This window comes from Neomonachus schauinslandi, chromosome 15, assembly GCF_002201575.2.
Source record: "Neomonachus schauinslandi chromosome 15, ASM220157v2, whole genome shotgun sequence".
NCBI lineage: Eukaryota > Metazoa > Chordata > Mammalia > Carnivora > Phocidae > Neomonachus > Neomonachus schauinslandi.
The window spans coordinates 9,510,037-9,524,138 of NC_058417.1; the positions used below are offsets into that span (position 1 = coordinate 9,510,037).

Genomic DNA, 14,102 nt, shown 5'->3' on the forward strand with positions numbered 1-14,102 from the left:
CGGGGGCGACAGCCCGGCGGCGGCGAGGCAGCCGTCGGCGAAGCGGCGGCCGAGGCAGTCGTCGCCGCGGGCCCGGGAGGTGGGCCCGGGGCAGCCGCCGCCGGAGCTGCCGCTGCTCCCGCCGCCACCGCCGCCGACCCCCGCCACCCCGGCTGCCACTCTGCCCGACCTGGGCGACCAGCGGGAGCGCTGGGAGACGTTCCAGAAGCGACAGAGGCTCACCTTCGAGGGCGCCGCCAAGCTGCTGCTGGACACCTTGTGAGTGCGGCCGGGCCGGGCGCGGGAGTCGGCGCCACGCGGACCCCCTCGGTGCGGGAGCGGCTGTCGCGCGGGCCGGGGCGGCTTTTCCGCCCTCCGTCTTTCCAGCACCGTGACCGACGCGTGGCCCCGTGGTGGCCCCGGGCGCGTCCCTCATTCGCACGGCCGCTTGCCTTGGCTGGGTGCGGGCTTGCGGCCCTGGACCGGACGGGGCGCTGCGCCCCGGGAGCGTGTGGAGAGCCGCGCCGCGTCCTGGGACACAAAGGGTCTTTCCCGGGGACAGCCATCGTGCTCGGGACGCTGTCTCTCGTCTTGGCGCGCCGAGGGCGCGGGGGCCTTTCCCAGCGAGAAGAAGATAAACCCCACGACTTTGCGCCTACCTGACTCGCTTTTTATATTTGCGCACGTGTTTTTTGGGAGCGTGGGTGGGAGAGAGAGGTGGCGAGGGGGGAGAAAAGCTTGGATAGTTTTGAACCCACCGGGAGGCGAGATCCCGTTATTGTTCCAGGCGCTCCCTGGGAGCGAGCGGAGTGCGGGGGAGGGGGTATTGATCCCCGGGAGAAGCGCGCGCAAAGAGATGCTCGGTATTCTGAACAGCGGCGCGGGTACCCAAGGCGGGGGGCGGGGGGGAGAGGGAGGCCTTGCGCTCTCCGCCGACTTGATGCTCCTGGGTGGCTCGCTCTCCTTCGCGCTCCCTCAGCTTCGCTCCTGCAGGAGAAGAACCTCCATCCAGGTCCTTAGATGGCCAGGGGAGGATTTCAGAGTGTCCGGGATGTTCGAAATGAGCTATTAACTCTGGCAAGGACTGCCTTGTTGTCTCCAAATGTGATAGCATCTCGATCTCTGTCCTGTAGAACAGTTGTGCTACAGAGAAATATTTTTAGTACCCCGATAATCTATCTCTGCGTCCATTATTTTGTGAATTACAAAGAGCGATCGAAATCACAGAAAAAAACAAGGATAACCTAACACTTGCATAACAACCTGAGGGTTACTCCTTTTCTTGAACAAAAATGTTCTTTTGTCCTTAATCCTGAAGCAATTCTCTTAGTTAGGGTGAGTCTTCTCAGAGATGAAATACTTGGTTTTCTGTGCGCTTCACTTTCTGATTTATCATCTTGGATTATGGGCTGAACATTTTTTTATATTCATCATTAAACATTTTTGAGCCCCTGTGGTGAGCCACCAGTTGCTAAGGGGATATAAAGATTCTCAGAAATGTAAAACTCAAATTTGAAGTAAATTTTTACTTTAAAACAAACTCGATAAATGGTCAAGAAAAAAGATTTTTAAACGTTGATAGAAGACAGGATTTTTTTTTTACCCATTAGATTGGTGTGAGTACGTACGTTTATTTAAATAACCCAAACTCACTCACTTAACTTACATGCAAAAAGAATGCATAACTCTGCACTGTTTTTGTTAAAATGTTACCATATAGAAAGAAGTCTGGGGAACCATGAGAGATGATGGACTCTGAAAAACAAACTGAGGGTTCTAGAGGGGAGGGGGGTGGGAGGATGGGTTAGCCTGGTGGTGGGTATTGAGGAGGGCACATTCTGCATGGAGCACTGGGTGTTATGCACAAACAATGAATCATGGAACACTACACCTAAAACTAATGATGTAATGTAGGGGATTAACATAAGAATAAAAAAAAAAAAGAAAGAAAGAAGTCTGGAGGAGTATATAGCAAATAGTTAACTGTGGATCCCTCCAGGTATTAAGATTACCAGAGGCTTTCCTTTTTAACATTATCAAGTGTAGTGTTTTAATTTTTTTTTTTACAATGAGCATTATTTGTGTATGCAGAAAAGATTTTAAATACATCAAGTTAACGATTCAACTTGGAAAGAAACAGGGAAAAGCATTCGGTCTTATGAATCAAAAAAATGCAAATTAAAACTGCCGCAAGCTATTTTTCCGGTAATCATTGCTTGAGCGGGTGGGGTGAAATATTTTCTCATTACTGAGAAGCATTCAGCCCTTTTGGAGCGCAATTTGACATTTTTCAAACTTAATAATGTTCAACCAAGGGCCTGGCTTATATACGTTTTGAGAGGACTAAAATAGTATGTAATGTGTACGTAGAGCTCTGTAAAGAGTCCTGCCTATGCAAAATCCTGGAGGGGAATATAGCAAAATTCCAAGAGCCTTTTTCAGAAGAAGGCTTTTCCAAACCACCAGACTCAGGTCTCCTCGTCGTACTTCTTCATAGCTGCCTGCTTTTATCACAGCCCCTTAAATATTGTTTGGGTAATTTGTTTGATGACTGCATGTGGTTGGTAGGCCTGGAACACGTCCACTGTATCTTGTTTACTGCTTGCTCTCTCCCCTGTGCCTAGCTCACAAAAAATCTTAGTAGGTATCTGACATATAAATAATGTTTGAGTGTGGGATTAGGATCCTCCACCCAACTCCCATTTCCCATATTTTCGGAATGTTTTATTTTGCAGCTTCACGGAATGTAAGAAATAGAAAAAGAGAGGTCAGAGGAAAGAAGGCACTGAATCTTTTCTTTTCTTTCTTTCTTTTATTTATTTAATTGCCAGTATGTCCTCCTCAAAAGCAGAGATACATGGGGCTGTCGTGTAGAGAAGACTTTTGTCCCATCTTGCTTCCTTCTTCCAACAACGAGGGAGAGAAAAAGCGGGAGCTAGGGCGCGGAGGTCCTGCCCGACTATTCAGAAATCCTTATCTTTCTGATTTTTTGTGGTTTCATTCAGTGAATACCAGGGCCTGGTGAAGCACACGGGCGGTTGCCATTGTGGAGCGGTTCGCTTCGAAGTCTGGGCCTCAGCCGATTTGCACATCTTCGACTGCAAGTGAGTGTTTTCTCTTCCCAAGTTGCTTGGAAAGACCTAAGAGTTCAAACGCAGCACTTCAAGCAGCATGTGGGGAGTCAGGTTGCCTATGAAACAGCCCCAGCCGGGAGCTGATAATTGTTGGCCTCACGTGACGGCGTGACGGCGGCGTACGAGTTCGTTCTATTTTTTTTTTCCTTTCATATGTGCTAGGTGTTTTCAATAATAAGATTTTTTTTTTTTTGAAACATGGTGGGGGGGCGCTAAAAATAACTGGGCCTGCTCTGTGCGTGTGTGTGAGAGAGAGAGAGCTCACTCCTACAGCAGAGCCCCAGGGGACACGGAGTAGGGTCCTCCAGCTTCTGCCCCTCAGTGTCACCCCTCAGACCGGACCATTGGTGGGGTGACGGGGAGTGGTGATCTCTGGACATAGGTCAGCCCGGGGGACTGAATGAAAAGCCTTGGTTGGGCAGAGTCTTCATAGAAGTCCAGAGCTGGGCACAGGTGGAAGGGAAATGAGCAGAGGGTGTATACCCCAGGAAGCTTACCATGTTCCAGGCCTTCTGGCTCTGTTCTAGATGAGGCAGATGGTTCTGCCAGGATCTGAGGACGGTCGCCTTTTAGCACCTTCCCAGGCGTTGTGATAGAACAAGGACAGTGACATCTGAACCAATAGCACACACCTCCTTGTTCGACAGGATCCAGTTCTGTTAGAGAATTCTGCATGAAATCAGGAATTTTTGTCAAGACGGACTGAAAAGGGGATTTAGATTTCATCCGGAAGGTGATAATTCGGAGGACCCATTTGACTCAGAGCTAGGCTTTCTGTGATGGACAGAGGAGGGAAGCGGGAAATGGAGGCTTCCTTGTCCGTTTTTGGTGTCGGGGTATCCCAGAGAAGTAGATTGGAGCTACGCCTGATATTTGTTTTGTAAACGTCTCTAGAATCCAACAGTTCCCTTCACTGTAATAATCGGGGGGGGGGGGAGGATGGGCAGCAGGGATGTGGTTGTGACGGGCCTGGCTTTCCGAGGGGTACGTGGCTTTGACTGCCGAGCAGAGGCCTGTCCATCTGCCTGGGCTCCCCCTTCCCTGAATGGCGCCGAAAGGGGCTTCCCTTCTGGGGTCAGCCGGCTCTCGGGACATGCTGGGTTGGGCCCCGTTGGGCCCCCAGAGGGTACAGATGCTTGTTTATAACCTGAGAATTCCTCTGTGTTTTTGTAGCTGCAGCATCTGCAAGAAGAAGCAGAATAGACACTTCATTGTCCCGGCTTCTCGCTTCAAGCTCCTGAAGGTTAGTGCTAAGAGCAGGCGTGAGGAGCCCCTGGCTTACAGCAGGTGCCCCGGAGAGGGTCAGGTGGAAGGGAGCAGAGCAGGACCTCTTCTGGGAGCTCCATTGTCCTTGTCATCCTGGGTTTCACGTGTATTTCTGAAAGGTTATGTTATTTCTGCCCTTTATATTTTGGATGCATACTTGATATTACTGTGAAAACATTAAAAATAGAACCAAAAAGTAAACGATCACTCAAATCCTATCAACCAAAAGTAACCACTGATATATATAGGTGTATATCTTTGTGCATTATTTTCTACCTGGGTAAATACAGCTAAATAATATTAACAATGACATTGTATATGTCGTTATCAAAATAGGATTTTGCCTTTTGTTCTGGTCTATGATGGACTTTTATCATTTCCCAATGAAGAATATATATCTTCAACAAATTTTTTTAATGGTGAATTCAAAATTTTATTGAGGTACAGCTGACATGTAACATTATTAGTCTTAGGGGTACGTCAGAATGACTCATTATTTGTATATATTGCAAAATGATCAGCACAATTAAGTCTAGTTAATGTCTGACAACATACATAATTAAAAAATAATTTTTTTTCTTCTGATGAGGACTTTTAAGATTTCTTCTCTTAGCAGCTTTCAAATATGCAACAACTGTGTTCTTAACTATAGTCACCATGCCCATTTTATTTTATTTTTTATTTTTTAAAGATTTTATTTATTTATTTGACAGAGTTAGCGAGAGCAGGAACACAAGCCGGGGGAGTGGGAGAGGGAGAAGCAAGCTTCCCACTGAGCAGAGAGCCCCATGTGGAGCTCGATCCCAGGACCCCGGGATCACGACCTGAGCCGAAGGCAGACGCCCAACGACTGAGCCATCCAGGCGCCCCCGTTTTATTTTATTTTTAAAGATTTTATTTATTTATTTGAGAGAGAGAGCACAAGTAGGGGGGAGGGGCAGAGGGAGAGGGAGAAGCAGGCTCCCCGCTGAGCAAGGAGCCCGATGCAGGACTCGATCCCAGGACCCTGGGATCATGACCTGAGCCGAAGGCAGACGCTCAGCTGACTGAGCCACCTAGGCGCCCCTCCATGCCCATTTTAGAACTGAAAGTTTGTACCTTTTGACCTCCTTCACCCATTTTGCCCACCTCTTCCCTGGCTCTGACATTAAAATGGTGAATTTAATGGCATGTGAATTACATCCCAATTTAAAAAATCAAGTGCATGTCTAATACTAATAATGAATACTAAGAAACTGAAATTAAAACCATCATACCATTTCAAGTAATGGAAAGAAAATTAAATAGGTAGGTGTTCAACTAACAAAACATGTCCCTGATCTATGTACTGAATGTTACAGGAAGCCGATGAAGTTACTAAAGAAGAACTTAATAAGTGGATAGACATCATATGTCTATGGGCTGGGAACCTCAACATAGTATTGATGTTCATTCTCCCCACAGTGTTTATAGATTTAATGCGATGTCTATCAAGATCCCAGGAAGGCTTTTGCAGACATATACAAGATTGCTATACATTTTTTTTAAAGATTTGTTTATTTATTTGAGAGAAAGAGAGAGAGCATGAGCAGGGAAGGGGCAGAGGGAGAGGGAGAGAGAATCTCAAGCAGACTCTCTGCTGAGCATGGAGACCAAAGAGGGGCTCGATCCCACAACCCCAAGATCATGACCTAAGCTGAAACCAAGAGTCAGTTGCTTAACTGACTGAGCCGCCCAGGTACCCCAAGATTACTGTAAAATTCACATGGAAATACACAGGCCCTAAAATAGCTAAAATAATGTCCACAGGGAACAATGAAGTGGGAAAAAGTAACTCCACTCAATATGAAAGCTTCTTCTATACACATAGTCATCGAGAGGGTGTTAACATGGTCAGATAGAGATGTAGATCCATAGAAGAGAATCAAGAGGCCCAGAAGTAGACTCACTCCAGTTTGCTCAAATTATTAAAGTTTCAAAGCCACTGTTTCCTTGTTGATTTTCTGTCTGGGTGATCTACCCATCGATGGAATTGGGAGTTAAGGCCCCCTACTATTACCTATTACTGTCCATTTCCTTAGGTCTGTTAATAGTTGCCTGATGGATCTAGGTGCTCCCATGTTGGGTGCATTGATATTTACAACCGTTATGTCCTCCTGTTGGATTGTTCCCTTTGTCATTACGTAGTGTCCTTTGTCTCTTGTTAGGGTCTTTGTTTTCAGATCTCTTTGGTCTGATAGCAGTGTTGCTACCCCCGCTTTCTTTTTGCCTCCATTTGCATGGTCAGTGTTTTCCCATCCCTTTACTTTCCATCTACATGTATCTTGAGGTCTGAAGTGAGTCTCTTGTAGGCAGTATATTGATGGGTCTTGCTGATTTAAAAAATTGTAACTTTATTATTTCGGGGAGTTTTCTTGTGCTTGGTACAGATTTTTGAAAGGTACAAAAGTAAGTCTTCCCTCCATTGCCCCTCGGTCCCCGAATCTCTTCCTCCCCCACAAGCCTTTCCTAATTTACTTACGCTGTTATTCCTGTACTTGCAGCACTTTTTTTTCCCACAGGATATTTTGTTATGTGAATGTACCAGAAGCAGTTTCCTATGTTTAAACTTCTAGGTCGGGTGCCTTTTTTTTTTTTTTCCCCCAATTATAAACAACACTGTGGTGAACCTCCCTGTGCATAAATCTCTGGTAATTTAGAAGTTATTTCTTTCGGATCAATTTTCTTAGAAATAAAATCGCTGGTCAAAGAATGCAAGCTTTTGGGGCACCTGGGGGACTCGGTCAGTGAAGCATCTGCCTTCGGCGTGGGTCATGATCCCAGGGTCCTGAGCCCCGTGTCCAGCTCCCTGCTCAGCGGGGAGCCTGCTTCTCCCTCTCCCTCTGCTGCTCCCCCTGCTTGTGCTCTCTCGCCGCTCTCTCTCTGTCAAATAAATAAATAAAATCTTTAAAAAAAAAAAAGAATACAAGCTTTTTAGTAAGGCTTTTGGCAAGATGGCTGGGTGGCTCAGTTGGTTAAGTGTCTGCCTTCAGCTTGGGTCGTGATCCTGGAGTCCTGGGATCAAGTCCCTCGTCCGGCTCCCTGCTTGGCGGGGAGCCTGCTTCTCCCTCTCCCTCTGCTGCTCCCCCTGCTTGTGCTTTCTCATTCTCTCTCTCTGACAAATAAATAAAATCTAAAAAAAAAAAAAAGAAAGAAAAGACTTTTGGTCTAGTGTCGCTAATATGGGGTGGGCTGGGGCTTTCATTCCATCCTTGGTTCCCCTCGCCCCCACTGTGGTCTGACAGACTTCACTGTTCTTTGGTGTAATGGTGTGTTTCCACGTCTGTCTCCTCTGTAAAATCGTTGGGGTCTCCGAGCGTCATCTTTAGTCACATCTGACCAGCTCCTGGCCTTGCAGGCTTGGCGTTGAATAGGCATTCCGTGTCTGGGAGGAACCACTAACTGAGTGAAGGAGTGCGTGAGTCCTGGCCTTTCCTAGTGAGTGAGATTTAATCCCGGACACTTGGGGCCACTTTGTCTCCTTTTCTGGATCCTTCGTGTGGGAGCCTGGTGGATGAGGGGGACCCTTGGGTAGCACACTGCTCCTTGTTTTCCCCGTACACCCAGAGAATGCCAATTGTTCTCCTCGGAAGCGTGCTGGAGGCTATGGCCCCAGTTCAGCTTCGCCCCTGAGCGTCCGTGACGGATGGTTCCTGAAGGCGCCACCAGGTACAGCCATAAGGTCTTGGGTCTCGGAATTGGTACTTTCCCCCCTTTATTTCCTCCTTGGGCCTGCTTATCAGTGCATTTCCTGGTGCCCTAGAGCACCATACTTGGCCCCAGCCTGTTGAAGGAGTGATTTGATGTTTTGTTGGTTTTTGTTTTGTTTTTTAAATTTTATTTATTTATTAGAGAGAGAGCAGAATGAAAAAGAGAGCATGGGGTGGGGGGGAGGGGTAGAGGGAGAAGCAGCCTCCCCAGAAGCAGACCTGAGCTGGAGGCTTAACTCAGCCCCCCAGGCGCCCTGACACAGCTTTTATCCTTTGTGTAGTGTGCAGCCGCGGAGGGTTTGGAGCAGGGTAGTGACAGGCCTGCTTCAGTGCTTTCAGAGCTGGCTTTGGCCGCTGGGTGGGGAACGGACTGTGTGGGGAGGCAGCCGCTGTGACAGGGAGGCAGCTAGGAGGTTGCTGGGGTGGCCAGGCGAGAGGCGATGGGAACACGGGCTCGGGTGGCGGTCACGGAGATGGAAACAAAACAGATATTTGAGATTCATTTCAGAGTAGTGGCTCTCAGACTTCAGCCAGTGCGTGATCACGTGGAGGGCACGTTAGGGAGCTTGCTGGGCCCCACTCCCGATTCTCTAGGTCTGGGAGCGGGACCCAAGGATCGACCTTTCCTACGAGGTCGCCGGTGACAGTGATGCTTCTGGTCCCAGGGCCACGTGCTGAGAACCCCCGTTTCAGAGGCAGGGTGAGCATCGGGGTCCCTTTCTCGGAAAAGTTGAGATGTCGTCAGCAGTCACAGGGACAGAGATGGGCCGGGGGCCGCTGGGTGTGTACGTCTGGCGTTGAGAGCGTGCAGATCCGCTGCTTCTGCTCCCGGAGTGGCTGGCTCCTGGACATTGAGAGCTGAGAGGCTGCGTGCGGCCGGCTGGCTGCTGGTGTGGCCGGTGACGGGAGGGGGCCGAGGCCAGAGCCCTGGGGCTCGCCGACATTCACAGGGGGTTGAACAGAGGGGCCTGTGAAGGAGGAAAGTCGGTCGAGTGTGCTGTCCTCAGAGACCCCTGTTTCAAAATGGAAGGACTGGTACCGAGAGGTCAGGTTAAGAGGAACCAGTTCTGAATCTAGTGGTCAAGAAAAGCAACCATTAGACCGGCCAGCAGGGCGGTCATTGGCGGTTTCCGCTGGGGCAAGAAAATAGAAGTCACCAGAAAGGTAGAGTATATGGCAGTGTGATGGTGACAGGCCGTGGGTGGCGGAGTCAGGTTGGCAGGTGCATGGAATACTGTGCGGATGAGGGTCTGAATGTCGCCGAGTGACCTCCAGTAACGAACAAGGTGAAGTGTGAGGCAGCCCCTCCCTGCCCACTGCCCCCGATCATTTCTTGGGGGAAAGTGTCTGATCGGATGACTCTGGGTGGTTTAGGACCACTTAGCAGTTGTTCTTTGCTGCTTCTCTGGGTAGTGGCATGACGACTCAGAGCTGTTTTTACGGGAGGCACAGAGCTCTGAGGGTCTTTTTGTCCTGCGGTGCTGGGTGGCAGGCTGCGCGGAAAGGATGGGAAGGTCTAACTCTGGTGAGAACCTCCACCCCTGACCCTCCAGCCACACAGTTTCTCTCCTTGGAAACCACTGTTTCTTGGCTATTTCTTTATAAATATATGTGTAAAGAAACATATGCATATGAATGTGTGTGTGTATATATATATAGATGTACAGGCCAAGGTACATCCTTCTTTAAAAAATAGAAATGGTAAAAAAAAAAATAGAAATGATAATATACTGTACAAATTATTTTATACCTTGCTTTTTCACTTAACGTTTAACCTTGGAGGTTGTTCCATATTAGTATTTGGAAGTAGAACTGTCTTTTTTTTTTTTTTTAAGATTTTATTTAGGGCGCCTGGGTCGCTCAGTCGGTTGGGCGTCTGCCTCCCGCTCATGTCATGATCTCAGGGTCCTGGGATCGAGGCCTGCGTCGGGCTGCCTGCTCAGCAGGGAGCCTGCTTCTCCCCCGGCTTGTGCTCTCTCTCTCTCTCTGACAAATAAATAAATAAGTAAATAAAATCTTAAAAAAAAAGATTTTATTTATTTTTAGAGAGAGCAAGTGGGGGGAGGGCAGAGGCAGAGGGAGAGGGAGAGAGAATCTTGAGCAGACTCCGCACTGAGAGTGGAGCCCGACACGGGGCTTGATCTCATGACCCTGAGTCATGACCTGAGCTGAAACCAAGAGTTGGGCGCTCAACCGACTGAGCCACCCAGGTGCCCCTTTAGCCTTGTTTTAAACAGTGCTAGAATATCTATGTACGTGTCATTGGACACATATGGAATTTTGATTGTAGGATAAACTCCTAGAAGTGGAATTGCTGTGTTAAAGGATGTGTACATTTTTAAATGTTGGTAGATGTTGCCAGATTTTACCAATTTCTATTCCCGTGACTGATATGTGAGTGCGTGCGTTTGTCCACATACTCGGTACCAAGTTAACCAACTTTTTTTTATTCATACCCACCTGACAGTGAAAAAAAAAAACCTCATTGCCGTTTCTGAGTGTGCATATCATTTCATAGGTGAAGGAGTGATTTATTTTCCTTCTTCTCTGTCATTTTGCCCAGTTTCCCATTTATATTCTCCATTAAGGAAATTAGCCCTGTGACTATGACGTCTGGCAAATATTCTTTTCCTGGTTTGTCCTTTGTACGTGAATTCAAATACAGTCAACAGTTGTCTCCAGATCTCGAGCAGTGCTGTTCGGGGACATGGAGAGCCCGTCGCTAAGGTGACCTGTCTCCCCTCTGAGGCCTAGGAGGCAGGCGTTTTCATTTTCACTCCCTGACGTGGACAGGACGCGCTGTGTTGTGGTGGAGCTGAGACAGCTTCAGGCTGAGTCATCCTGTGTGCACTTGACTAAGAGAAGCCGCGAGCCGCCCGGCTCCGGCCTGACGTGGCTCTGGGCAGTGTAGGCGGGTCCGTGTCCTCCAGACGCCTCTATCTCTGTAGGAGGTTGGACATGTCCTCGTAACCCTGAGAGCTCTACAGAAGGGGATCCCCTCCCCATGGAGCCTTTTAAAAGATGTAATTTTTTTTGATGACCGGAAAAAAAAACCAAAAAACACTCTTTGTAAAAGGAGAACATCTCTTTCGCCCGTTCCCCCCGTAGGGAGCCGAGAGCATAACCACATACACGTTCAACACGCACAAAGCTCAGCACACCTTCTGTAAGAGGTGCGGCGTCCAGAGTTTCTATACTCCGCGCTCCAACCCCGGAGGCTTCGGTGAGTGAAGGGGGCCGGCTGCCCGTGCCGGGGGGACACGGGGACACCTGCGGCTGCCCCGGGTTCATACGCCGATTGCTAGGCCGGGCGCTGGCCTCTCTGGCTTGCCTCTTGCTTGGCAGGGCCCGTGCACGTGGGGGTCTTAGAAGAACAGGGCTGTTCAGCAACGCTCTTTCCCAGTGATGGGAGAGAAGATTGCCTCTGGTCACCCATCCAGATCCTGCCTTCATTTGCTGGTCGCTGGGGGCTGACGCTGAGGGATAGAGGGAGGAGAGGAGATGGGCCTTGGGGGGGCTGGCGGGGTGGTAAGGGAGGGAATTTTCACCCCGAGGATGGTTCAGGGAGTGAAGGAGGCAAGAGTGAGGAGTGTTGATAATGCCATTAGGAAAGATTCTGTTTGAAAAAAAGGTTTTTCAGTTTGTTTAAAATATAAACAATGAAAGTCCCCAAGCCCCTCCTCTTCAGGTCCAACCTGGATCTGAGGGGGGAATGACACCAATTGCGGTGTGGAAAGTAGCAGTCAAGGAATCTTGTTTCCTTTTTTTTTTTTTTTAAGATTTTATTTATTTGTCAGAGAGAGAGCACAAGCAGGGGGAGCGGAAGACAGAGGGAGAAGCAGGCTCCCCGCTGAGCAGGGAACCCGATGCGGGGCTCGATCCCAGGACCCTGGGATCATGACCTGAGCCGAAGGCAGACGCTTAACCGACTGAGCCACCCAGGCATCTCTAAAAAATTTTTTTTTAAAGCAATCTCTACAACCAATGTGGGGCTCGAACTCACAACCCTGAGATCAAGAGTCGCGTGGTCCATGGACTGAGCCAGCCGTGCGCCCCCTCCCCACCCCACTTCTTTAGCAGCTCCTGTGTGTTCTTCATGTACCACTTGGAGAGGCCTGCCTGCCTGCCTTAAGAATCAAGAAAGGCTTTTGGAAAGTAGAAAATCCTATAAAGGTGGGCAGGTGTTTAATACTTAGAAAGTTCTATCAGAACGCTGGACAAGGCCGGTGAATTCTTCAGGCTGCCAGTCAGAGGTTGTTCTAGGCTTGGATCTTGGTACTTTGTGCTCTCAGCTTGGTACTGAGTGCTATCCAGCCCTGGCATCCCTGGCTTAGGAAGTCTGACCCCCACGCGCCAGGAAGGAAAGGGAGCCGGGAAGCTGACGTTGTGGGGTCGTAAGCTTTAACAGTGGATCGCCACCGATGCTTGCAGGTGTGGGTTTGTCCGCCAGCCAGCCCAGGCCCCGCTCTCGTTCACACCTGGGACCTTCCTTTTTCTGTGTCACCTCCCCCCAGGAATCGCCCCACATTGCCTGGATGAGGGCACCGTGCGGAGCGTGGTCATTGAGGAGTTCAATGGGACCGATTGGGAAAAGGCCATGAAGGAGCACAAGACCATCAAGAACATGTCTAAGGAGTGAGCTCCTGCTTCTCGCTTCCCGGAAAGGTGGAACGATGGGAGCCAGCAGCCATGCAGGGCCCACCGCGCGCTGGCGGGGCCCGTGAGTGTGCTGACCCAGGCCGCTGGTCCCGTTGGCCCGCGGCCACCCCGATCTCCGCAGTTGGCTCAGCCACCAGCTTCTTTAGGCAGCTCTTTGTCCTTTCAGCCCAGATTTTGATGTAGGCTAGTCGACATCCTTTCTCTTCTCAACTTTTGTGTGATCTTTTAGAAAAATAAATATTTTTAACATGAAAGCAGTCACTGTGGTTTGTCATTTTCTCTGCACTTTGATTTTGGTTCTGAGGCCAGGCATTTAATCGCAGGGATTTATCGACCGCTGTTAAAATGTGTGCGACCAAACTGGCGGGGAGAGATGAGAAGACAAATGAATAGTTATGAAACACTTGTAAGACTGGGCAAGATCGAAAGCCACATGAGTTGTAAACATAAGAGCCCTAGGAGTTCAGAGGAGAGAGAGGGCTGGTTAGGAAAGAATTGGGAGACTATCACTGGAGTCTTTTTTTTTGAAGGTAAATCAGCTTCTGATTTTTTTTTTAAATTGGGGTCAAATACCCATAGCATGAAATTGACCATCTTAACCGTCTTTTTTTTTTTTTTAAAGATTTTTATTTATTTATTTGACAGAGAGAGAGGACATGAGCTGGTGGAGGGGCAAAGGGAGAGGGAGAAGCAGACTCCCCACTGTGCAAGGAGCCTGACGCGGGCCTCGATCCCAGGACCCTGAGTTCATGACCTGAGCCGGAGTTAGACGCCCAACCGACTGAGCCACCCAGGCGCCCCCGTCTTAATCATCTTTAAGCGTCCAGTTGAGCAGTGTTGAGTACAACCAACTTGAGTGTTGTGCAACCACTTCCAGAACTCTCCATCTTGCAAAACTGAATCTCTATACCCACTGAACAACAACTTGGAGTCTCTATTTTTAAATGAAGCAAGACTTAGGAAGGTCGAATGGAAAAGTGTGTGAACAGAGGTCGGGGCCCCGAGTAAAGCCAGACTGGACTGGAAGCTTCTGATGGGAGGAAGTAATAGAAGAGATCAGAAAAATGTGTCAGAAGCCGGACTGTGGACAGTCTTGGATATTAAGCTCAGGAATTTGGCCTTTATTTTCCAGGCATTAGGGAAGCCCTGAACAACTTTGAACAGGAGAGGAACACTTGGCCCGCTACGGAGTCTTTTGACTGGTTCCCCTGCCCCCCCACCCACCTTGCTTCCCATTGCTGCTTATTTTAATCAGGTCAACTTTCCCAAAGCATTCCTTTCGCTACCAAACACTGAGTATATACATAACGGCACATGCTTAATAAACATTCGCTCT

The 14,102-nt window shown here is 48.9% G+C and overlaps 1 protein-coding gene across 1 annotated transcript in view; it reads left to right on the forward strand.

The window, feature by feature from the left end:
• CENPV (centromere protein V) overlaps window positions 1–13,072 on the forward strand; it is a 13,780-nt gene extending 708 nt beyond the window's left edge. The window contains exons 2-6 of the mRNA XM_044921802.1: window positions 13–258; window positions 2,985–3,083; window positions 4,287–4,356; window positions 11,216–11,330; window positions 12,622–13,072. Of these exons, the coding sequence (XP_044777737.1) occupies window positions 13–258; window positions 2,985–3,083; window positions 4,287–4,356; window positions 11,216–11,330; window positions 12,622–12,746 (655 nt within the window). The 3' untranslated portion in view covers window positions 12,747–13,072. The remainder of the gene's footprint in view (window positions 1–12; window positions 259–2,984; window positions 3,084–4,286; window positions 4,357–11,215; window positions 11,331–12,621) is intronic.
• Window positions 13,073–14,102: the final 1,030 nt, after the last annotated feature.